General features: G+C 47.2%; 1 protein-coding gene across 3 annotated transcripts in view; it reads left to right on the top strand.

Moving 5' to 3' along the window:
• Window positions 1–23,192, top strand: part of SLC23A2 (solute carrier family 23 member 2) — a 136,689-nt gene that overhangs the window by 81,588 nt on the left and 31,909 nt on the right. For all 3 annotated transcript variants that reach the window (XM_027766473.1, XM_027766475.1, XM_027766474.1), the window contains exons 4-6: window positions 4,837–4,953; window positions 6,987–7,144; window positions 22,593–22,681. In XM_027766473.1, coding sequence (XP_027622274.1) covers window positions 4,837–4,953; window positions 6,987–7,144; window positions 22,593–22,681 — 364 coding nt within the window. The remainder of the gene's footprint in view (window positions 1–4,836; window positions 4,954–6,986; window positions 7,145–22,592; window positions 22,682–23,192) is intronic.

The following is a 23,192-nucleotide window of genomic DNA, read 5'->3' as shown; positions in this document are numbered from 1 at the left end:
TTTTGATTGTTTATTAATTTCCAGTTTTATTGCAGTTTTGCTATAGAGCTCACTGGAGATACAGAGGGAGAGAAAATGAGAAGTCACCCCCTGTGGGGACAACACCACAGTCCCTTATCCATTCTCCTCTCAGGATTTTGGGCACACACGCACACGCACAGCGTGAGTTTTAAGGCACAGGGACTGGCACTGGAACCATGGTCAAGTTATGTGAAAGTCCAGCAGCACCTTAACCACTGCACTACCTGCCGGCTTCCTTATGGTTGAATTTTTATTAATGTTCTAGTTTAATTGAAAACAGCTAAATATCTGTTTTGTCTTATTGGTTGTTAATGTGTGTGGGTTTTTTTTTTTTTTTTTTTTTTTTTGCCCATTTCACATTTCCTGTGAGAGGTTAGTTTGCTATGACTGTTTTTGTTTTGGGTTTTGGTTATCTGTCTATCTACCTACTTATGTATTTGTTGCCATTTTCAAGCCATCAGGTTCGGGACTTGAACCACAATAAGCCACGTGGGAATCCAGCACCTTCACCTCCATGCCACCTGCTTACTCCACTGTTTGTTTTAATTTCTCCTATGTCTTGGATTTTTTTGCTTGCAAAGTCTCTCTTAGTTGTGCATAGATACTTATAATATGTTTATGGCATTTGGGCCCTTTTTCACTGAAACATTCTCACTTTTGTCTGTCTTAATGCTCTTTGGCTGGAAAGCTGCCTTGTTTGATGGTAATTGAGGCTTTATTTGTATTTCTTTCCATGTGAATTTGCTCATTCTTTTCAACCTTTATGAATCCACCTTGCTTTAGGTATCACTTATAGGCAGCCTAGAATTGAATTTTGCTCTGAGAAAGTGTTGAAATCTTGTGCTTTTAAAATAGTTGACATGAGGCTATTTATATCTGTCAGTAAGACAAGCATGTATGTGTGTGTGGGGGGTGATTCTTAAAAACTTTTAGATTTTTCTCTAGTGGATAACCATATAATTATAACTACAGAATGATATGCTAATCTTTTATTTCACTGTTTTTGTATTTCCTACCACAGACATTTACAAAATTGGTGTATTTTTTTCTTTTTACTCTTCCTCTTCTCTACTATCTAATTTGGTCAGAAATACTATTTTTCTGTGTTTGTATTTATCATTGTAATATTTGATTTGTTAGCTTTCAGTATTGCCATTGCTTTCTAGCGATCTTTGATAGTCAGTTTACTTATTCTGCTTTTTGCCTTTTTCCTTTCTCCTCTCAGTTTGATCGTATTGAGCCTGTCTTTTTCCATGTGTGACACTGAGACATCTTAATCCTTGATATATGATGGTTCCAGTTACAGTTTTTCAGCTTTTTTTTTTTTTTTTTTTAGAGAGATTTTTGTTATAGGGTGCGTGCATTCGCCAAAAAGACAGAGAAAGAATGAAAGAGAGAAATCACCCCCCTCCGGGGGGGGGAGCATGGCCATGCCGCAATCCCTTCTTCTCCATTCTCCTCTCAGGATTTTGGGCACACGTGCACACGTGCCTGGCATTAGTTTAACCCACCAGGTCCAGGACTCGAACTGCGGTCGGCTATATGGGAGTCCAGTGACATAGCCATTATGCCAACTGCTGGTCTCAAGTGTTTCAGCTTTCTGATGATGTGAAACAGTACTTTGAGTTTGGGATTTTGATCTTGCCAAGCTAGTGATGGACGGTGTGACACTCTTGTGCTGCTGGACAGCAGAGAGCCAGGGCCCAGTCAGCCTCACGCAGCATGAGATGGTTTAGCTTAACTGTAGGCTAATGTATGTGTTCTGGGCACTTTCATGGTAGGCTCACCCAAGCCGTGAAGTTCAGTAGGTTAGGTGTATTAAATGCACTTTTTACTTAAAATATTTCTCATAATGCAGACCTACCAATACCCATTATTGGAACAGAAGAAAAAGCTCTCTCCAAAAGGTCATTTTCAGTTAGATTTGGGGATCAGATCAACTGTCTTCTTACTTACCTGTATGCTGTAAAAGGCAAGACTTGGGGCCAGCAGGTGGTGTGGTGGTTGGGGTGCTGGGCTCCCACATGGCTGACTGGGGTTCAATTCCTGGACCTGGTAGCTTGCTTTCTCACCTTCCCTCTGTCTCTCTGGTCAAATTAAAAAATAATAATAATAAATAATAAATAAAATAAAATAAATAATTCTTTAAAAAAAAAAAGAAAAAGGCAAGGTTAAGCATGTCACTTCTTTTGTACTAGGGTATATGGCCTCCAAATTCCTGTCCCCTCTACATGGGAAATGGAGATGCTGTCTTCTCCCTGAGCATGGCATCCTTCTGAAGACCACGTTCATCAGAGGGTGCTTACCGGATTGCTGGGAAAGTCATGAGCATTTTTCTCTGTTTATCTATCCAAAAATGCATCAGGACTTTCCCGATAGGCCCGATACAATGTCATTATCCTTGTATTTTTTTTGCAGAACATCTTTTCATTTTATTTTTGTCTTGGTAGTTTATAAAAGACTAAATACCAAAAAAAAAGACATATATCTCAGGTTCCAAGAATTGCAAGAAATTGTTCATAGGGCTTTAGGAACCAGAGCAGATTTGAAGCTGCATGTGGGAAAATCGGATTTCCCTTGAGTTTTCTGTTCGACTCAGATACTGATCAACTTCAAAAGTGATGCCAAAGCTGACTAGAACTGTCTGGATTATAACCTGAAGTGTATGGTCTTTGTGTGATGATTTTGGCTTAAAAAGCATGGAATACTTGCAGGTCAGATGGTGGTGCAGGGGTGAAACACCTGTAATTGTGACACTTAAATACTTTTAGATCCTCCGTGAGGCCGACCCACCTGGGAAGGTTCCAGGTTCCTGTGTGGAGCCCTCCCTAAGTATGTCAGACACATGCTGGCCCATGATGCGGGCTGCCTGAGCTGGGGTGGATCATTGCAGCAAGACTTTGTGGGGGGGGGGTGTTGTCTCTCTCTTAAAAGAAGAGAAGCAAAGCACTTGACACTAAAAAAATCTTTACTAATGGTAAGGAAAGAAGAAAAAAATTTTCACAAACTATAAATCCATTTGTAGTTTCTCAGCTTTTAAATAAAATTAGAATCATCCTGTTTGTATACTTTGAAATTTGCTTTTTACTCAACATTTTTGTCTATACTACAGTGTTTCGTTTTTGTTTTTTTATACTTGCTATAGAGTATGTGTGGTTGCCAGAGAGAGAGAGACTAGAGACAGTGAGAAAGCACCCACCAGGCGGATTACCATGCCATAATCCCTTCTCTTCACTCTCTTCTTGGAATTTTGGGCACACATACACATGCATTCGGTGTGTTCATTTTTTTTTTTTTTTTGGAGAGGTTTTCGCTATAGGGTGCGTGCACTCGCCAGACAGAGAGAGACATAGAGACAGAAAGTGAGAAATCACCCCCCAGGGGGGATGGTCATGATTCAATCCCTTCTCCTCCATTTTCCTCTCGGGATCTTGGGCACGCATGCACGTGCGCCTAGCGTGAGTTCTAAGCCACCGGGTCCGGGACGCAAACCGCGGTCGACTACGTGGGAATCCAGCGACATAGCCATTGCGCTAACTGCTGGTTCCCTCTGTGTGTTCTTTAAGCCGTTGGGTCTGGGAATTAAATTGCACTGTTGGTCATGAAAGATTCAGCCTCCTTAACCACTATGCCACCTGGCTGGCCCAGCTACAGTGTTTTGATAGGAGAGTATGGGGCTTTGTTTTTGGGTACAAAGATCCTTCTTGCAGGGATGGGATGGGTGGGAGGAGAGATAAGTGCTCCTTGGAGGTGGTTAATGGTTTATAACATTCCTTCATTTGGGGTCTTATGAATCCCACGGTATCCCTTTATGGTCTCAGCCTAGGAGCATCCCTGTCCATAACAAGGATTCCTAGGATTTAGGAAAAGCTCAGAGAAAGTGGATGCTCTTAGAAATGAGCCAATGCCAAGGGGCCCTGAACCCCCAAATTCTGAGGCGTGGCTGTCCCACTGAGTGTACTTGACATCAGAGGGGGCCAATGCTCAAAGTTATAGGAGAGTTGCAGTCACTTGATAGTCATTTTTTTTAAAAAAATAACATTTGAAAAATTATTTATTGGGAACCAGCAGTTAGCATAATGGCTATGTCGCTGGACTCCCACGTAGTCGACCATGGTTCGTGTCCCGGACCCGGTGGCTTAGAACTCACGCCGGGCGCGTGTGCATGTGTGCCCAAGATCCCAAGAGTAGAATGGAGGAGAAGGGATTGTGGCGTGACCATCCCCCCTGGGGGGTGATTTCTCACTTTCTGTCTCTATGTCTCTCTCTGTCTGTCTGGTGAGCACACGCTCCCTATAGCAAAAACCTCTCCAAAAAACAAATTATTTTATTTTATTATTTATTATTTCTTCATTTGGCCAGAGAGAGGGAAAATGAGAAAGCAAGCCTCTAGGTCTGGGACTTGAATTGCAGGCAGTTGTGTGAGAGTTCAGTGCCTTAACTACCACACCGTCTGCTGGTCCCAGATAGTCTTTTTTATTTTAAAAAGAGATTTTTTTTTTTTTTTTTTTTTGTATAGGGTGTATGCGCTTGCCAAAGAGACAGAAAGTGAGAACTCACCCCTACAGTGATTGCCATACAGCAATCCCTTCTCCTCCATTCTTCCCACAGGATTTTGGGCACACACACCCAGTGTGAAGTTTAAGCCACTGGGGTCCAGGATTCGAACCACAGTTGAATACATAGGAATCCAGTGATTTAACCATTACACCATCTCCTGGTCCTGATAATGTCATTTTTAAGTAATAGTGAACGGAATGAGCTAGCATTAGTTAGCATATACTAAGCCCCTCCTTTCCTCCCTCTTGCTCTTAGAGCTCTCTCGCAGAGACCCTGGATAGCACTGGCAGCCTGGATCCCCAGAGGTCAGACATGATTTACACCATAGAAGATGTTCCTCCTTGGTACCTGTGCATATTTCTGGGGTTGCAGGTAAGATGGTTCCTTTAGCATGGGTAACCGCCAGCAGGGGCTTGAATTGTACACCATCTGGATTTATAAAAAGAAAAAAAAAAATCAACTTTGACTTTTATTTATTGGAGGCTTGATTATAAATTATTCTTTTAAGAGTGATGGATGGGAATCGTTAACCTCAATTTCATAGTAGCGGGAGGAAGAACAGGTTAGCCAGGGAAAAGAAGGAAAGAAAATGTTCTGGGAATAAGAGAAATGACATGAAAGGAAGGAAAAAGATGGTAGAGATGGGAAAGAAAGGAGAGTAGAGGGAAGAAAAAAGTACAAGAGTGGAGAAGAGAGGAATTAAATTTTTATCTTCGGTCCTTGGCCTAGATAACCAAACCACTGACATGGCCGACTCTGCCATGAGACATGGGTGACCCTGAACATTGTTGCCTTGGCCAGGATACAGATGGGAGGTTTTGTTCTGATTTTCTAAAGGAAGGGGACTTGGGCATGGTGGCGGCCACTGCGTGCTGCAGCGTCCAGCGTCCAGAGGGGACACAAGTTGATGGAGTCCTCCCATAACTTTGGAAACCCCTCTCCTCTCTCTTCAGCAAACTTTTCCCGCTTCTAAGATTAAAGAGAGGGTTTTTGGTGAAAGAGGACAAGGTGGGAGGCCCTTTTCTCAGATGCACACCTGACCTGTATTTGCTTTGGTTGCCTTAGCGTGGGGCCTGTTCTGGGGTCTGACTTTCCCTTCTTCCTCTCTCCAGTCTGGGTGATCAGTTCAACCCAAGGTGGAGAAAGTCAGTCTGGTTGCCCAGCAGGTTTCTTCCCTCGGAGCGGGGCTCTGCCTGCCTGGCTGTGGGCTGGCAGTCTGGGCTGCCCTTCCTTTCGGGTATTTAAGCTTCTGGTCACCTGGACTGGAAGGTGTCTAGCAAAGTAGATGCTGGAGCCAAGGGAGCTCAGTGGTCTTGGCAAATAATTCACTTTGGGCCAAGTGTGCTGACCCTGTGTCAGAAAACACGCTCTCTTAAAATGTTCATATTTTTCTGGAAGAAGTCTCCCCTGGTCAGACAGGAGTGGATAGCCTGCCTGTGTCACATTCTTCTTGATGACACACATTGAGCAGGTTCTGAGGAGTACTGAATGGGAGTGTTTGTTCCCCCAGAAATGCCGACTGGAGGTATGTCAGGGGCTACTAGCACTGTAAATGGTGTAGGTGGGCAGAAATGGGAAGCCGTGTAGCAAATCCGCAGACGGAAATCAGAAGCAGGCCACCAGAGAAGAGTGGTGCGTGACTGTCACAGGCCACGAGGAGTCAGAGGGCTCCCCAAAGGAAGAATGGAATGAGCTTGTTCCTGGAGGATCCCCACAGCTGCCGTGTATGCCCTTACTGACCCTGATTGGGACAGATCAATTCTATGTTTGCCAAACAGTGCCAGACCACAGAAGATGGAAAACGTCTTGCTCAGTAAAGCTGTGTAGTTTAATCCCCAGCCCTGAGAGAATTTTTTTTTTTTAAAAAGAAATAATTAGTAGACTGTTGTTAGGACTATAGATGAGAAGTTTTGTATAAAATATTAACAAGTCATGTAGAACAGACAGTATGACTAGGATTTACTTCAGGAGTGCAAGAATGCTTTGGCATGACATAATTCATGTTAGATTAGAGGAGAAGGGCCCTGTGGTTTTAGCAGTTGGAAAAAAAGCAAATGTCTCTAGTGAAAATATACTGGGTCATCAGAAAAGTCATAGTGTATTTTTCTATGCAAAAATGAGTCATGACTTTTCCGACAGCCCGATAGAATAAAATAGCAGTGCTCATATTAAAAACTTCCTTTGTGCCGGCATGGACTCAGGCAAGAGAATAATAACAAAGAATAATAAAAAGAAATGCTGGAAAAAGGAGGAAAAAATAGAATTTAGCCCATGCTGCAAATGTATACCTAAAAACTTTGAGATCCTTCCTGTGGGCTGCTTTTTAAAGCCTGCGGGAGCTTGTTTAGGATGAGGAGCCAATGAGGAAGGGTTTACCCTCTCCCTGCCTCTCCTCTCGCCCGCAGCACTACCTGACCTGCTTCAGCGGCACAATCGCGGTGCCCTTTCTGCTGGCTGATGCCATGTGTGTGGGCTTCGACCAGTGGGCCACCAGCCAGCTCATCGGGACCATTTTCTTCTGCGTGGGAATCACAACTCTGCTGCAGACAACATTCGGATGCAGGTGAGATTGGGGTATTAAAGTGGGATGCTGAAGCCACGCCATCTGCCTAGGGCATTTGAAAAGACTGGCAGGAACTTGGGGCTGTGGGTCCCCTGGCCCCTGCAGCGTGCCTCCTCACATTTCCTCTCTTGGTCAATGGCCCAGCTGTGCAAGCCAGACAGCCCGCCCCACTCTCCTGTGCCTCACTGCGTTCCTTAAAGTTAGTCCCAGAGTGTTCCACTCAGGTCCCAGGTGGTTTCCTGCCTCCAGGGCTCTTCTTTTTGACCCACTCTGTGCTGCGTCCTAGTGCCACCAGGTGCCTTTCTAACACCCATCCCTTCCTCGGTGCTGGCCTGGCTGCAGCTCTACTCCCTGTTAACCAGGAGGTGCCCCATGCTCAGGCTTGTCCCTGCTCCCTGCTCTGCCTGCCTTTCCAGTCGTGCCTCTGAACCCTGCCTCCAACCTCCCTGCCCTGGCCGCCAGTGGGCTCCTCTGAGCGTGCCTTGCCACCTTACCCTCCTGTGTATTTGCTTACCACCTGCCCAATGAGCACCTGCTCACCCTCCAGTCCCTCCTATGACATGTCCCAAACACCTCTGTCATTCTCCCCCGAGGTCCCTTGCCTACATTCTGTACCCATGCTACTCCTATGGCTCTTGTCCTTTTTTGTTTTCATGTCTTTTTTCCTCACTCATGGGTCGTGCTCCCCTTTTTGATGCCTGGACGTTGGCTCATTCACCTTTGCATCCTCAATCCCAGCCAGAACAGGGTGGAGCTGGCCCCAGAAGGAAGGGAGACAGCCTTTCCTGCCTCCTCCTGCCAGCTTGCTTTTCTCCTCCCCATCTTCCACCCTCTTCACAGTGCAGCCATGTGCTTTACCCCAGGGCTCTGCTCAGGGCACAGTGCCCGCTCTAGTAGGACTGTCCTCAGAGTACTCCTGTGAGCTCTGCCTCTTGCTTCTCAGAGTAAGATTCAGCCTCCTCTTCCCTGGGGAGGTGGGAACAGAGGACATAGCATAGACAGCAGATTGGAGGCGATGGACTGGTTGCCAAAGAGTCAGGAGCCTCAGGGACCTCAGGAGGGTTGCCTGACTTGGGAGGACAGTGAGCGCTGTAGGCTGTTCTGGTTGGCAGTTTAGGTCACACCCGGGGAAGGCAGAGGGCGGGTCTGCTGATGGAAAGAAGCCCTGTGGGCTGAAGGCCACAGGGTTGATGAGCTTGAAGTTTGGACTGCCTATAGCCACCATATCAAGCAGAAAGGAGGGTCTCCTCGAGGGGCCCTGGGTTGGGGGGAGGAGACATACCACTGACCTGCTAGCAGAAGGAGATGCGGTCTAGGCAGGACTTGAGCTGGGCAGTGAAACTGGGCTGGCTGCTTCTTCTGTTCTTTGGTGCAGCACTCATGGCTGTGTGTTTCAAACCCAGAGTCCATGGAAATCCTTCTGTTGACTGACTTGAGTGTCACCTTGAAAGGGCACGGGTCCTCGGGGAAGGAAATAGTCTTTTTCTTAACAGCTAACCTATCAGTGAACTTGTAGCCACGATCCATCTATACATTCGGGCGACTGGAGCTAAGAAATGTTGGTTGATCTTTAGAGGAAACAAAAGGTGCCTTCATTGTGATCACGGATGACTGTCAGCCCCACCCCCTGTGTCCGGCCAGGGACAATCCCCGCCCTGCCAGCCCCTGACTGATGGCTTACCCTGCAGTAGTTGCCTAGTGGTGACATGGCAGGGAGGACTGGGAGGAACTTTGGGTGAGTTCTGTTGGCAATAGGCGGGCACCCTCTGGACTATTCTTGGGCACAAGACCTAAGTGGAATATCCCAGGCCGTTGCAGTTCACCTCCTCTCCCCCACAGAAGAGCAGATGAGCTGAGAAAGAACAGGAGAGGGACCGACACCCGTTGGCTGGCGCAGGGACCCAGAATGTAGAGCTCCGCCTGATGAGGGTGTATGTCTGTGCACCCTGTGCCCGCGGGGCTTGGTGGAAGCAGCTTTTCTGGCTCTCTTTATGGAGATGCCAGGGCAAGCCCCATCCATGTCCTTGGGGGTGAAGAGGAAGTGGGCCAAGCCCTTGCTTCCATCCCCACCGTAGCATGGCCATGTGCTTGCTTGTAAACGAGGAAGCGGGCATCATGTCTGTGAAACGGGCTGCTGGGTGAGGGTGTGTAGAAGGCTCTTGTCTGGTGCTGGTCTCGGGATGTGGGTTTTCTGTGCCTGCTGAGCTGTGGGTGGTGTCCATAGGCTTCACCTGGGAAAAGAGGAGTCTTAACCCAATCCCACAGTTATGCAGTGACTATTCTGTGTAGAAGTGCAGGCAATGGGACTGGCCGTGGTGGTGAGCAAAGGTGACAATAAACCACACAACTTAAAGCATAAAGGGCAGTGACATAGGAGACACCATGGAATCTGCCCAGGATTCACCAAGAGCTGGTGTTTGAGAACAGTCCCAAAGGCTTAGGGTCCTTTGGCCCAAGAATAATTGAGGGAGGGTTTTCCAATCTGGCAGGGGCAGGAGCCAAGTCTCCTGACAGAGCTGGGGTTTGGGGTGTCTTATCTGTAGGGTACAAGGACCCTGCCATGGCTTCCTTAGCAGCGGACCCAGCTACTGGGCTGTGCCTTGACGGTTATTATTGGTACCAAGTATGAAGGAGCACCAGGTGCCAGGCAGCGGCGACACCCCCAGGAAAGGTGGTGTGGGTCCAGGCAGGCGTTCTGGGCAGAAATGAGAAGAAGCCTGCAGGGAGGCAGAGAGAGGATTCAGAGACAGGAAGAGACAGTGTGTCTGACTGGGTTAAGAGTATTTGAGTGAGGGGTTCAGTTCTAGACCACATTCTAGAGGTCTGTTCCTGCTTCTGACCCTGAACTACGAAGAAAACAAGCAAGGACTATGCCTTGTTTTGCCTCGATTAAAGAACCTGCAGTTGAGTGGATGACACCGATATCTTCAAGGGTGGGGGTTCATCCCAGCCAACACAGTGTCACCCATACTAGCAATCCTGGTCTTTCCAGCACGTGGTTGCACTCCTGTGCAAATTCTGTCTGTGCTAGTGAGGCTTTCTTGCCTGGAGTCTTTGCTTCTACCCCAGTCCAGTAGGTGAGCTCAGAGGCGTGGTTCCCATCTCTGCCAGACCTCGAGCCATTGCTGGTAGGTTCTTTCCAGCATTGGTCCAGTGTGCATCTAGGGCCTGCCGTGCACCACCTGTGTGTGTGTGTGAGGCAGCAGAGGTGTGCTGAGATGGATCTCTCCCTGCAGCCTGGCCAGCCACCCTCTGTGGAGGTGTTTGCTGAGTACTCGATGGTATATTCAGGTGACCAGCCCCTCCTAGCTCCCTTTCAAAGAAAGCTGATTCCTCTATGCCCGCCCCCCTTTCTTTCCATGGTACCTGGAAAGGCAGGGCTACCCGGTGCTGGGGCACTCGCCTTGCATGCCTTTGTCTGGGTGTCTTGTGAGTTGAATGAGGAGAGCAGAAACGCCACACGTGCCCACATGCCCTGTTGCCATAGCCCCACACCCCAGCCCTGCCTCTGGTGTTTCCAGCAGAGCAAGCTTGGCTGCCCCACTCTGGGTGAGAGCCCTACTCTGGTGCTTGGATACCAGACACTGGCTCGTATTCAGGGTGGGGGCGCTCCCAGGGGCTCAGCAACGTCGGTGCTGCCAGAGCTGGCCGTCTGGATTACTTCATGGACCTATCATCCGTGGGGCAGCCATAACCTGCACTCCCAGGGAGAAACATCAGCTCCCAGCACGTGGCAAGCTGGACGTAAGAGGGGCTCCTCAGCCCTGTGGCCTTGGACAGGCGACCTTGCCCACTTCCGCTTTCTTTGTGAAAACAGGAGGACGCTTCCTCAGGTGTCCTGCAAATGACATGTCGCCATTATTTTAAGGAATATATTGTATTTTTGTAGATTATTGTAAGTTTCCTAAAATTCTTTGGCGAAGTTTTTGTATATAAATATGAAAATCCAAATTTTAGTTCTATAAAATGCTGATAAGATAGATCTCATCATAGGCTGAGAATTATCCTTTTCCTAAGGATAAAATATATCCTTTACTGCCCTAAAATAAATATCCTTTGTTTTATTTACTGCTGAAAACAGACTAAAATAAAATGGTGAAGTAGTTGGGGCAGAGGGTCTTTGAGGATAGAACAGGGCAGGGAAAAAGGGAGACAGACAGATGTGGGCTGGTGCCGGGTTTATTTCCCGCGTCCTGGCCAGAAGGACTGCAGGTAGGCAGCTGTGTGGGTTTTTCTTTTTTATTTCTTTTTTTCTTTCTTTATTGTTTTTTTTTTTTCATTTTAGTTGTCTCCTCATTTCTTCAGGCTTAGAGCAGCAAAAGGCAAAGTGTTTTCAGGTTCAGCTTTTGTGATTTCTAAGACAGTTTCTGACTTTTCCAGGCGCTGAGGCAGCTCTCCTATCACATGTAAATCCTGTTTCTTGCATGTTTGCCTGCTGCGCTCTGAGTGCCCTACACACCCTTGCATGGTTCTGGGTGTGCGGCCTGAGGACAAGCCCTAGCTGTGCCTCGTGGCTCTGAGGGCCGGGCCCCAGATTCTGCGGTAGCTCGGGTGACGTGCAGTTAGTGCGAAGGGAGGAGTGAAGTGCTGTGGTCGGGTCGTTCCTCCTCCACATTTCACATGGGCTCTGTGGTCGAGAGCGGAATGCAGTTCGGAAGCCATCTCACTCCAGAAAAATAGCCAGAATGGAGGGGGAGCCTCAGGTGTCACAGGTGTGTGCAGAGCTTTGCAGGACCCAGGGTGCCAGCCCTGGGGTGCCACAGCGTGGGTGCTCCTTGTGGGGCTGAGCGGCCAGGGCCGTGAGTGTGGCTGGTGAGCACGTGTGTGATGCCTTCCCTCCCCCACAGCACGCCACCCCTGGCACAGAGCACTCCCTCTCTCCCCGACACTGCTACCTTCCTGCCATGGAGGTCGTGGAGCCAGCCCCAGTTCCTCTGTGACTTCTGTGGCTTTAGTGCTTCCCGTAGCCTCCATCTCTAGGGGATGGGTGGCTGTTGCTGCTTTCCCCCCATCTTTTCCTTCTTCCTCTTCTCCTTTGACTTCCATCCCTTGCATTTAACTTTCAAAGAAGTCCTCATTACTGAGTTCCCTTGAGCCAGGGGACTTCAACAGTTCTCCTCATTCTGGTTGATTTGTAATGTCAATTCTGTCTTTTTTTCTGGAAATTAACACAAAGCCCTTCAAATCCCAAGAGATGGGGCAGGGTCGTTCAACCCCGTGTCTTTCCCTGCCCCCCTCCCATCTCCCGTTCCCCGACCCTGGCTTTGGCAGCTTGTAGCAGTCAGGCCTGACCAGTCTTCAGGATCTTCATGGTAGCTCCTGGAGTCCCTGTCCCGGACCCTGACCCCGGTTCCATGCAGAGCTGGGGTGGAAGAAGGTCCTCGCCACCACACTGACACGCAACAGTGGCAGAAGAGCCCCAGCGCGTGTGTGGGCGGGCCTTCTGTGCCAGTTCTCTCGTGGGGACATCACACTGACCTCTCCAGCAAAGTGCAAGGCTGCAGGTGGGCGGCGCCTCCCACAGCCCCGCCTGCCATTCCCAGGCTGGCCCAACTGTGGGCACATCACAGTTCTTTGCTGAGAAAAGGTGCGGGGTTGGTCCAGAGACTCCCCGTAGCCTGTTCAGGAACTTGGTCTCTGCCCTGAGGAGAGAGAGTTCCTGTTTTTTCCTTATGGGTTTCCTGGGGCCTGAAGGGGGTCTTGACATGTGCTCGAGTACAGGGGACAGCTTCTGAATTCTTCGAGATCTTAAATCTGGGAACTTGGAACTCATGACTGTTGATAAACCATGGAAGAATAAAGGAAAGGGGTGCAGTGATTAGATTGGGGCATTTAGACTGCGTTTCCCCCGCATCCCCTTCATGTGTGTATTTATGTGAGGTACACATGTAATTTTTGAACACATTGAACATAAAGTTGCAAACTACGTGACGGTTCACCCATGATCATTCTCCTAGGGGTCCAAGGCTCTCCTGAGTAACTGCGGTTCCATTTAGCATGGCTAAGAAAACGAGTAATCGTTAGTGATCTCAAATGCTGCCTGTGGGAACTTCCTTCGGTTGTCCATAAGCTTCCCTTTATAGCTGTTCCCTTTACCTGTTCAATTCGGGGTCAGATCAAGCCTGTGGTGTGCTGGTTTGTCGTGTCTCTCTGGTCTCTTAATAATGGAGAGTCTCCGCCCCCTTCCTCCCTATACTGTCGTTTTGAGGAGTCCAGGCTAGTTGTCTCATCAACTGTCCTGTGATCCGAGTTTGTCCGATTGTGTCCTTGTGGCATTGTCCTGTAGTCCTCCTTATTTGTCACAAACCACAAAATGGAGCGAGGGACAAGCTGGATGCAGGGTGAGCATTTTTGTCAAAATTACTTTATGGGCCACGTCAAGCCTCTTGTATTCTGTCGCATCAAGTGGGCACAAAATAGCAATTTATAGATTCTTTTTGTCTGAATAAAATATCTACCAACCATTTCATAAACAAACAAAAAAAGAGTTTTAAATAGTGCATTAAGAAACCAGTAGATGGAGTAATGGTTACGTTGCTGGACTCCCATGTAGTTCAAGTCCTGGACCTGGTGACTTAAAACTCATGCCGGCTGTGTGTGCATATGTGCCCAAGATCTCGAGAGGAGAATGGAGGAGAAGGGATTGCGACGTGGCCATCCCCCCTGGGGAGAGATTTCTCGTTTTTTGACTCCCTGTTTTTCCAGCAAGCACATACACTTTACAGCAAGTAAAAACCTGGAGGTAATAACCCAAGATGAGAGGGGTTGCTTGGCTGCATCCTTTGGTCTTAGAGATGGCCTGGGTCTCTTCTGTCATTTAATAGCCATGTGACTTTGGCCAGATACTTGGTATCTTAGAGCAGTGATAATATACAATGATAATATCCTTAATGAGCATCAAATGAGGTCATATTTGGCCCCTGTCCATACTCGCCTTTTGGCTCTTGTAATTTGGGGAGCCCTTGGGTGGGAAGGAAGCAGTTGGGTACAGTGGGATGGCAGTTGGGTAGATTGTGCAAAGCTGGAGCCTGAGGGAGCAGCTTGTCCTTGGCGAAGGTAGCAGGGACTCAGTCGTGTCCATCAGCCATGCTGCCAGCAACCCTGACCAGCAGGACCCACTGAGCCCTGAGTCGGTCACAGAGGCATCAGAACATGGTAAGGGTGTTTGACCAGCTCCTTCCGGGACCCGAGGATTTCCCACCTCTTTGGCCAAGTGGTGTTTTCCGAGACTGGACAGCTTGCAGCAGTTGGCCCACCCGAGCTTACTCCTTCAACTCTCTCTTTTCTGGGTGGTCTCCTCCTGCAGTGCATGTTTTCTGCAAATTTCTTAATCTGTTTGCTATCATTTTTGATGCTCCAGGGCACTAAGAGACTGAATCCTCTCATTCTATATGAGTTTAATAAATTTAGTTTTCTGCAGCCTGTTTCCTTTGACTGCCAGGTCCCACTCGCCCCACACAGTCCTACCTGCTCTGAGTTGCTCGTCTTTCTCGGGGCCCTCTGCTTCGTCCTCCTTTATCCTTCCCTTTTAGGCAGATGACGGCCCTGGCAAAAGCAGCACTACCTGGGAGCAGAGGCTAGCGTTGTCACCAAGTACTGGAGGGAAGCTTTGCTCCGCTCCACTCCTTTCCTTTCCTGTTTTAAATTAATTTTTAAAGCAATTTTTAAATTTTTTTTAATCTTAAAGGTTTATGGCTATTTGGCAGGACTGATGTTTTGAGGAATATGTTGTCAACTTCAATACCTTTCTAACTCTCCCACCTCCTAAAACAGGCACTTGATAGACATAATTTTTTAAAAAGTCACATCCATTACGGGGTGGGTGGCACTGTATGTCACAGTGTGAAATTGACCCTCCCTCACGTGCCATCAGCCGGGTTGTACCCAGTTGTGCCCAGTTCTGTGGCCACCACCACGGTCCGCAGGGAACACTGCCACACTCCAAGAACTCCCTCAGGTCCCTTAGTCCCTGGCAGGCTCTTTAAGTATAACTATGTTAAGTATAACTATGTTATTCTAACAAACCCTTGGCCTGGAATAGTTGATACTATCATGTTTGAGAAGGAGGTTACCTAAATTTCTCCAGCTAGCCCGTCCTTCCCTCACAATTCCTGTGCTCTCCCTGGACAAAGCCTCCCACTGTGGGCCAGGGAAGAAGCACCCAGCAGTGCCCATTCCAGGAGCCTGGTTGGCAGTTCTGGCCAGGACAGCGTGCATGGTACTGACATTTGCCCGTAGAAACCAGGACAGCTTGGACTTTGAAAATAGAGATTGTACTTGTCTTTAGTGTTTTCTTTAAACTGTTTCCTCAAACTAGTTTAAAGATCTAATGTAAGAGTTATGAAATTGCATCCATGTTAGCATAAAACAAGGCGGATTCCTTTATAGCTTAGAAGTGGGAAAATACTTTTGTACTTGGACTCAAACTTCAGAAACCCTAAAAGGATGGTAGATTTGATGACATTAAATATAAAAGGTTTTTTAAGCTTTTATATTGTAAAAGTTCACTGTGGACATACAAGCAATGGCAAACTGGAGAAAGTTTCTATAAATATATCATGAATAGAGTCTAATATAGAAAAAATGCTTAAAATCAAAGTTAAATATCCAAAATCTGGGGCCAGCGTGCTGGTTAAGGCTTTGGGCTCTCACATGGCCAGCTGCAGTTTGAGTCTCGGACCTGGCAGCTTACTTTCTCACTTTCCCTCCTCTCTCTGTCTGGTGAGCACACATGCTCTATAGCAAATTAAAAAAATAATAATAATGATAAATAAAAGTTAAAAACATATATCTAAAATCCTATAGGAAAGAAGGGCTTAAGACATGAACAGCCAGCCAGCCATGTAGGCTCCAACTCTTAACCACCAGACTATGAATCCAACCCAGGAAAAGGTACTTTTCAAGTCGAGAAATAAACTGGGCACTACTTTAAACAGGCATTCTCATCTGATGGGGCACCCCAACATCAGAGGCCTCCTGATAGGATTTAATAACAAGCACGTACGTAGCAGCCGTGCGGCCCACTTGCCAAGAACACTTCGCCTGGCCCTACACATGATCCATCATAGCTGAACACAGTGTAGCGACTTGGACTGGAGAGCAGGGAAAATGGCTGTAAGTTAATTTCAAAAAAAAAAAAAGGGAAATTTAAATATGGCCTGAATAATACATGGCACTGTTGAATTAATGTTATTTTCTTGGGTGTGAGGAGGAAAAGGCAGGGGTGTAGGAGTGTGTCCTTGGAGACGCCCTCAGAAGTGTTTGGGTAACGTACTTCTCAACAGTTCAGTCGATAGATGATAGATACGTAATACGTGCAGTAAGTAACGAGGACGTGTCGGTCAGTTGGGAAAAAGTTTGCTTTGACACATTGCGTTTTGCTTTTCTTTAAAGTCACTTAGGACCCAATGAAACTGTAGGTTCTCAAAACCAGACCTGCTTAAGTCTGGTAGAGATGACTGTTTGTTTGTTTATTTATTTATTTAAGGATTATTCTGTTTGACTTTATTTATTTATTTATTTACTTACTTACTTACTTACTTACTTACTTCCCATTTGACCAAAGAGGGACAGAGTAAGAGGGAAAGGTGGGGAGAGCGAGAAAGCAAACCACCAGGCCTAGGGCTCGAGCCACAGCTGGCCATGTGGGAGTCCAGCATCCTTTACCGCCACACCACCTGCCGGCCCCTAGATGACTGTTTTGAAATTGTCCTGCCATTTAGACTGAAGTCATTATTCATTTGGCAGTGAGCTTTGGTTGCTGTCTTAGTAAGCTGCACGAGGTATATATGTTATGCTAATGATTTTCCAGTTTGTTTAAAACAGTTAAGTTCCGGACAGCTATATTTTGCACTTTCACGATGTGTCCTGTATTACCCATTGTTTTTAAAACTTGTTTATTTTATTTTGCTGTAGGGTGTGTGTTCTTACCGTAAAGAGAGAAAGAGAGAGAGAGAGCATACTTCCCAGGGCATGGCCATGCCACAGTCCCTTGTCCTCCATTCCATTCTCCTCTGGGAATTTTGGGCTTGCATGCACACATGCTTGGTGTGAATTTTTAAGCCGCTGGGTTCTGAGACTTAGTTGCCTTAACCTCAGTGCTTACCCACCTTTAAAACTTTTTAAGACTCTTCTCGGGTGGCATTAGAGGAGGACCTCAAACCCTAGGGTCTGGGGGAATATCTGGGCTTATCACAAGAATTCACACATTCGGACATTTCACTGTCTAGTCTCTACTGAGCGTTTTCATTCTAAACACTATCCCCACCCGATTTTGCACTTTGTAAGTCATCATGCCAGAATGATTTAACCTCTTAAATATAGTTTAAATATAGTTAAATATATTTAACCTCTTAAAAATAGTGCCTCTAATTTAATTCAAGTATGTGTTGTTCTGAGGATGTTATGGCGGGTAGAACAGGCTCAGTTCCTACTACAGGGGTCTCCATCTTGTGGGCGACATGGGCAGGTCACCTGCTGTGTGTGGAAGCCTGCCCCGGTGGACCGGTCCTCTGAATGCATGCAGAGTGATGAGTGGGAAGCAGCAAAGCACATTATCTAGGGAGCCCTGCCATAGCTTGTCAGGACGTTGAGAACTGCTTCAGGTTATGGTCACCTGTCCTAGTTCCCCTAAAGCAGTCCTGTGGTTGCTGCTTGAAGGAGCTAGGTCCTCTTACCTGCAGTGACAGTGCAGGGCACTGGCCATCTGACCACTGACCCACAGTGCAGCTCCTGTGCTCCCCCATGGTAACATCCTGCAGTTCTCCAGGGTCCCCGGGCCTGCCACGTAGCTCTCTTCTCGAACCCTCCTCTCTCTGTCTGGAATACGCATCACCACTTACATAGGTAGCAAAACGCTTATGCTCTAAAACTAGCCTGAGTGGCTTTTGCCACAGGGTCTTGAACCGTCCACACCCACCCTTTGTACGTGACCATGATTCATGTCTCCTTCACACCGTAGAAGCCTCTTAAGAGCTCAGTTTTTCTCCATCATTGTGTCTGCGTAATTGCGCGTGTGTCAAGCAGATAGTCAAGAAATGTTTACCAAGTGACAAAATGGGAGAAAAAAGCCCCTCAGAGGTTTTCAGCCTCAGCCTCACCTTGAAATGATTATTCAAAATGTAGGACTTGGTGCCACCGCCCAGATTCTGCCTAACCAGACCTGAGTAACATGCAGGAATCTCCATCCTATGCATTTATTTATTAGAATTATTTAATTTAATTCATTGTCATTATTTTATTTTATTTTTGAAGTTGATTAGAGAGAGAGAAAGAAAGTGAGAAAGCAAGCCGCCAGGTCCAGGGCTCAAACCCCCATTGGCCTTGTGGGAGTTCAGCCGCCTTACCCACCATGCCAACTGCTAGCCCCAGTAATCTTCATTTTATCTATTTATTTATTTTAAAGAATTATTTTGTTTAATTTTATTTATCATCATTATTCTTATTTTAATTTGACCAGATAGAGACAGAGAAGGAGAATGTGAGAATGCAAGCCACCAGGTCCAAGACTTGAACTATGGTTGGCCATGTGTGAGTCCAGTGCACTTAACCACCATGCCACCTGCTGACCCCAGACTCTCCATTTTAAACCAGCACTCCCCAGGGAATCCTGAAGCAGCTTCCACTTGGAGGGAAGGGGGCAGGTGCAACTTGCAGTTTTTTTTTTTTTTTTTTGCTGTAGGGCGTGTGTGCTCGCCAGAAAGACAGAGACACAGAGACAGAAAGCGAGAAATCATCTCCCAGGGAAGCTCGCCACACTGCAATCCCTTCTCCTCCATTCTCCTCTCGGGATCTTGGGCATGCACGCACACGCGCCTGGCGTGAGTTTAAGCCACCGGGTCTGGGACTCGAACTGTGGTCAACTACATGGGAATCCAGCGACGTAGCTTTTGTGCCAACTGCTGGTCCCAGCAACTTGCAGATATTTTGACTAGAAAGTTGTAAGGGGTGCACTTTACAGATTCAGAGGAAATAAGGAATATTTCCTGGAGGAGGTGATATTTTCTCTGTGCCTCTAATGACAAATAAAAGCTGAACATTAGACACGTGTTGACAGACAAGAGATGGGCTCCGAGGTGAGAATCCTGGCTGCTTGACTGGGGGAAAGGGACTGGTGAGAAGACGCTGCAAAAGGACTTAGGTCACACTACCAAGTTGGAAATGGGCAGCCTTTGACAGGATTTAAGCTCTCTTGCTGTCCTGGGGCCAGAGCCTGACATGCAAAAACAAAGTTGCCTGTCTGCTCGGATGATGATGATGATTTTAAAACAGTACGTAAGAGACATGAACTGTAAAGACTTTAACCTAGACATTCCCCACCTCTTCACATAGTTCAGATAGATTTGCCCTGTAGACAGATTGGGAAATCTGCTCTGTCCAGAGCCAAGCGGTGATTAGTCCAGGCTTTGAGGTTTCTGCTGTGACTGCTTAGTCCAGCCACTGCCGTAACATGAGAGCAGCCACAGGCGGTTATTAACCAACGAATATGGCTGTGCTCCAATAAAACTTGACCAAAAACAAAACAAAAAACAAAAACAGGTAAGATGCCAGATCTCTGGGGGCCACTTTGGCAACCCTTGTATAAAGAAAGGTACAATTGGAACCAGCAGTTAGCATAATGGCTTTATCGCTGGACTCCCACGTAGTCAACCACAGTTTGTGTCCCAGACCCAGTGGCTTAAAACTCACGCCGGGCGCGTGTACGTGCGTGCCCAGGATCCCAAGAGGAGAATGGAGTAGAAGGGATTGCGGCATGGCCATCCCCTCTGGGGGGTGACTTCTCTCTTTCTGTCTCTCTGCCTGTTTGTCTCTGTCTGTCTGGCGAGCGCACGCGCCCTGTAGCAAAAACCTCTCCAAAAAAAAAAAAAGAAAGGCACAATTTAGTTTGTTTTCTTTTGAATTTCAGTACAAAATATTGGGTCATCAGGAAAGTCATGATGCACTCTTACATAGAAAAACACATCATGACTTTTCCAACAACCTAATAAAAGAGCAGACAGTGTCCTCTGCCTGGGGAGACTCGTGCAGCTCGTGCAGCAGACATGTAGATGAGATGCAGCAGGTCTGTGGGTGCAGAAAAGAGCTGAGAACCAACCAGCTTCATGCCGTACCCCCTGAAAAAGCCATTCCATTACCTACCATCTCTTGGAAAACTGGCTTTGTTGTGACCCAGGGAAGCTCCCATTTAATGTGCTCATATGCTCTGTTGCACCTTCCCCCAAGATTATTTCAGTGAAGACACTGATTTCTGCTCCCAGTTATAGAGCTCACACCTATGGTGGGTGTTAACAGCATGTGGCAGGCAGTGTGCAAGTTGGAATGGTGTACCGGTGATGTTGGCATGGGCAGCTCTTTCTGTATCTTCTTGGGAGACTATTTCTACTTTCAGAGGAACCCAGGGTCCCGCCTGCTTGTGGCCAAGTGAGTCTCTGCATCAGTGCTCTCAGAGCCCTTAAGTCCTGGTTAAGGCATAAAATTCTTGCCTTGACAGGTACTCAGGCCCATCGCCAAAGTCAGGTTCAGGCCGAGATTTGGCTGGGGAGTGAGCCCATGGGAGAGCCAGGCTTTGCGTTAATGAGCACCTGTGCAGTCCGACAGCCGTGTTCACCAGGCCAAGACCTCTCAGTGCCGTCGGCCGTCTGCATTCCATTGCTCTAGGTTGTTGCTGCGCATCTGAAACTATCAGACAGAAGCCATTTATTGGTAGATCGTTCGCGGTGACATACGCACCTAGTTACCTGCTGATCGCCCTTCGTCTTTCAGTATATATTCCCGAAAATGTGTGCTTACAGAATCTTCGTAGGTCAAACAACATTTCCCCTCTGAGTACGTTCCCATCTCAGGGAGCCTGCACTTCCACTTTTGACTACACTGTGCCCTCGGCCCCTCCAGCAGGTAACCCGGGGTGGTTGGTAGAGGCCACGCCCATGTGAGTGGCCAGGCTGTCAGCAGCATGTCTACTTTGTGCCGTGGACCTGCTCTCTGCCTTGAAGCCAGCGTGATTAAGATGGCCCAGAGAGCATTGGTAACATCTTGACCCGGGCCTGGCTCAGGATGGCATGTGCCAGGCTCTGGACTTGCCAAGCAGCTGCTCCTCCTTCAGCCAGAGCCACTTCTGTTTCTCGGTCTGGTTGCCATCTCACTGTGGGCGGTACAGACCGCTCGGAGCAGAGGATGCTGGATTCCTGTCTCGCGGCCAGGCCACTGACAAGGCTAGTTGGGGCATTTAGAAAGATTAGAGTGTCTGGGAGTTTCCAGGCCTGCAAACAGAAGGAGCCAGTTTTATATTTTACTGCCAAAATAGTATTAAAAATAGTGATTTTATATATATATATATTATATATATGTATATATATATATAATATATATATATATATATTCTTTTTAATGAGGAGGAGAGAGAGAGAGAAGTGTTTTTCATGGAGTTTGCCATGTCACAGCCCTCCTGCCTCAGCCTCTCAGTGTAGTGGGGACTACTGTGTGCTACTGCACCTGGCCTGCTTAGGTTAGGCCCAGAATCTAACCTGGACCTCCCATGCAGCTTCAACCGTTCTACAATGACACTTTCCCACTTGCACTGTGGCAGCTGGACCTAGAAATAGTGATTACGTTTTCATGCTTACCTATAAAGCCATTTAATACGACTTACCTGGAATGCTATACGCTTCCAGTTTAAAAAAAAAAAAATCTTGAATTTGTGTAGCTAAAGCATTCAGAAAGCTTAGTGTTACGTATTTTCAAGTACAACCGAATGATGGCATTTGAGGATCTCTGCATTTAGTTTGAGGATGTGGGCAGGAAATATGATGGAGAGCCCGCAAGCTTTCTGGGCTCGTTAAAAATATCTTAGAGCACTTGAAATATTCTTTTACTAAGCCGACTATTGTGTCCACTGTCTCTTCGTAAGTTACAGCTTTTCTTTTCCTCTCTAGATCCAAATCACTAACATGATTTCAATAACTATCCTTCACAATTAGGGTGGTTTTGGACTCACAAAATGGAACCATAGTGGGAGATAGATTTCTTTTTTTTTGATGATAACGAATAAGAATTTTAAAGGTGGTAAAATAGCAGGTATACGCTGGTGTTTAATAAGGAGCTCAATAAGTCCAGCCGGAAAGGGATACCCCAATACCTGACGTCCCCGACTGCACAGGGGAAAGGTGGCAATGGCAGGGGCTGGTGTTGGGGTATTGCCATTGACCCCTGGGGTCCCCCAGGGCCTGCCCTGAAGCTGTGTGGGGGAGAACAGCAGGAGGGGTGGATGGAGAAGCCAATGGCCCTGGCTTCGTGGTAGAGAAGACTTTGCAGACGGGGCTCTTTCCTCCAGGTGTGCCTGCATTTACTCATGTGCTGTGTGTCTATGGAAAAGACTGTTAAGCTGTCAAATAGCGAACTACCTCGGTAGTTCCCAATGCCGTGATCATGGTTTTGGTCTCGTTTCTTTTAGGTTACCCCTGTTTCAGGCCAGTGCTTTTGCATTTTTGGCCCCTGCTCGAGCCATCCTGTCTTTAGATAAATGGAAATGTAACACCACAGGTAATTGCAGTTATTTCCACATATGTCATGGGGGTCCTTTAATGCAGGTGATAAAAGGGAGGCCTGGACGTTCTGCTCTGAGCAGCCTTAACCCCTTTCTGGAACGAAGCGCAGAACACACAAACCCACACGCAGCCGAGAGCGCTCCAATCTGTGGACCGTGTCTGTCTCTCTCTTTCTATCCACTCGTTCATCCCTAACTCTAGAGCAAGTAAGGACCAGAAGGGACCTCATTTCTCTATGCTAATGAAGTGGATATATATGGGAACGGAACAGAAAGATGTTCATGCTATTTTTCTGCCTCTCTCTTTCAGTGGATTTGATAACCCACCAGTAATCACTTTCTCTGCTGCGTCAGCATCCCTTCTCTGAAACATCTTTGCTTTTTAAGGATCTGGCTACTGTGGTTTTCTGCCAATGACTTTCATTCCCCTTCCTTAGTGATGAAAAGATCCTTAAGGAACCCCATCAGGTCAGGAAACAATAGGGAGTTTGACAAAGCCCGTCAGAC

This window comes from Tupaia chinensis, unplaced genomic scaffold (assembly GCF_000334495.1).
Source record: "Tupaia chinensis unplaced genomic scaffold, TupChi_1.0 Scaffold143574_1, whole genome shotgun sequence".
In the NCBI taxonomy this organism is placed as follows: Eukaryota; Metazoa; Chordata; class Mammalia; order Scandentia; family Tupaiidae; genus Tupaia; species Tupaia belangeri.
This window is presented reverse-complemented; position numbering and strand designations above follow the sequence as displayed.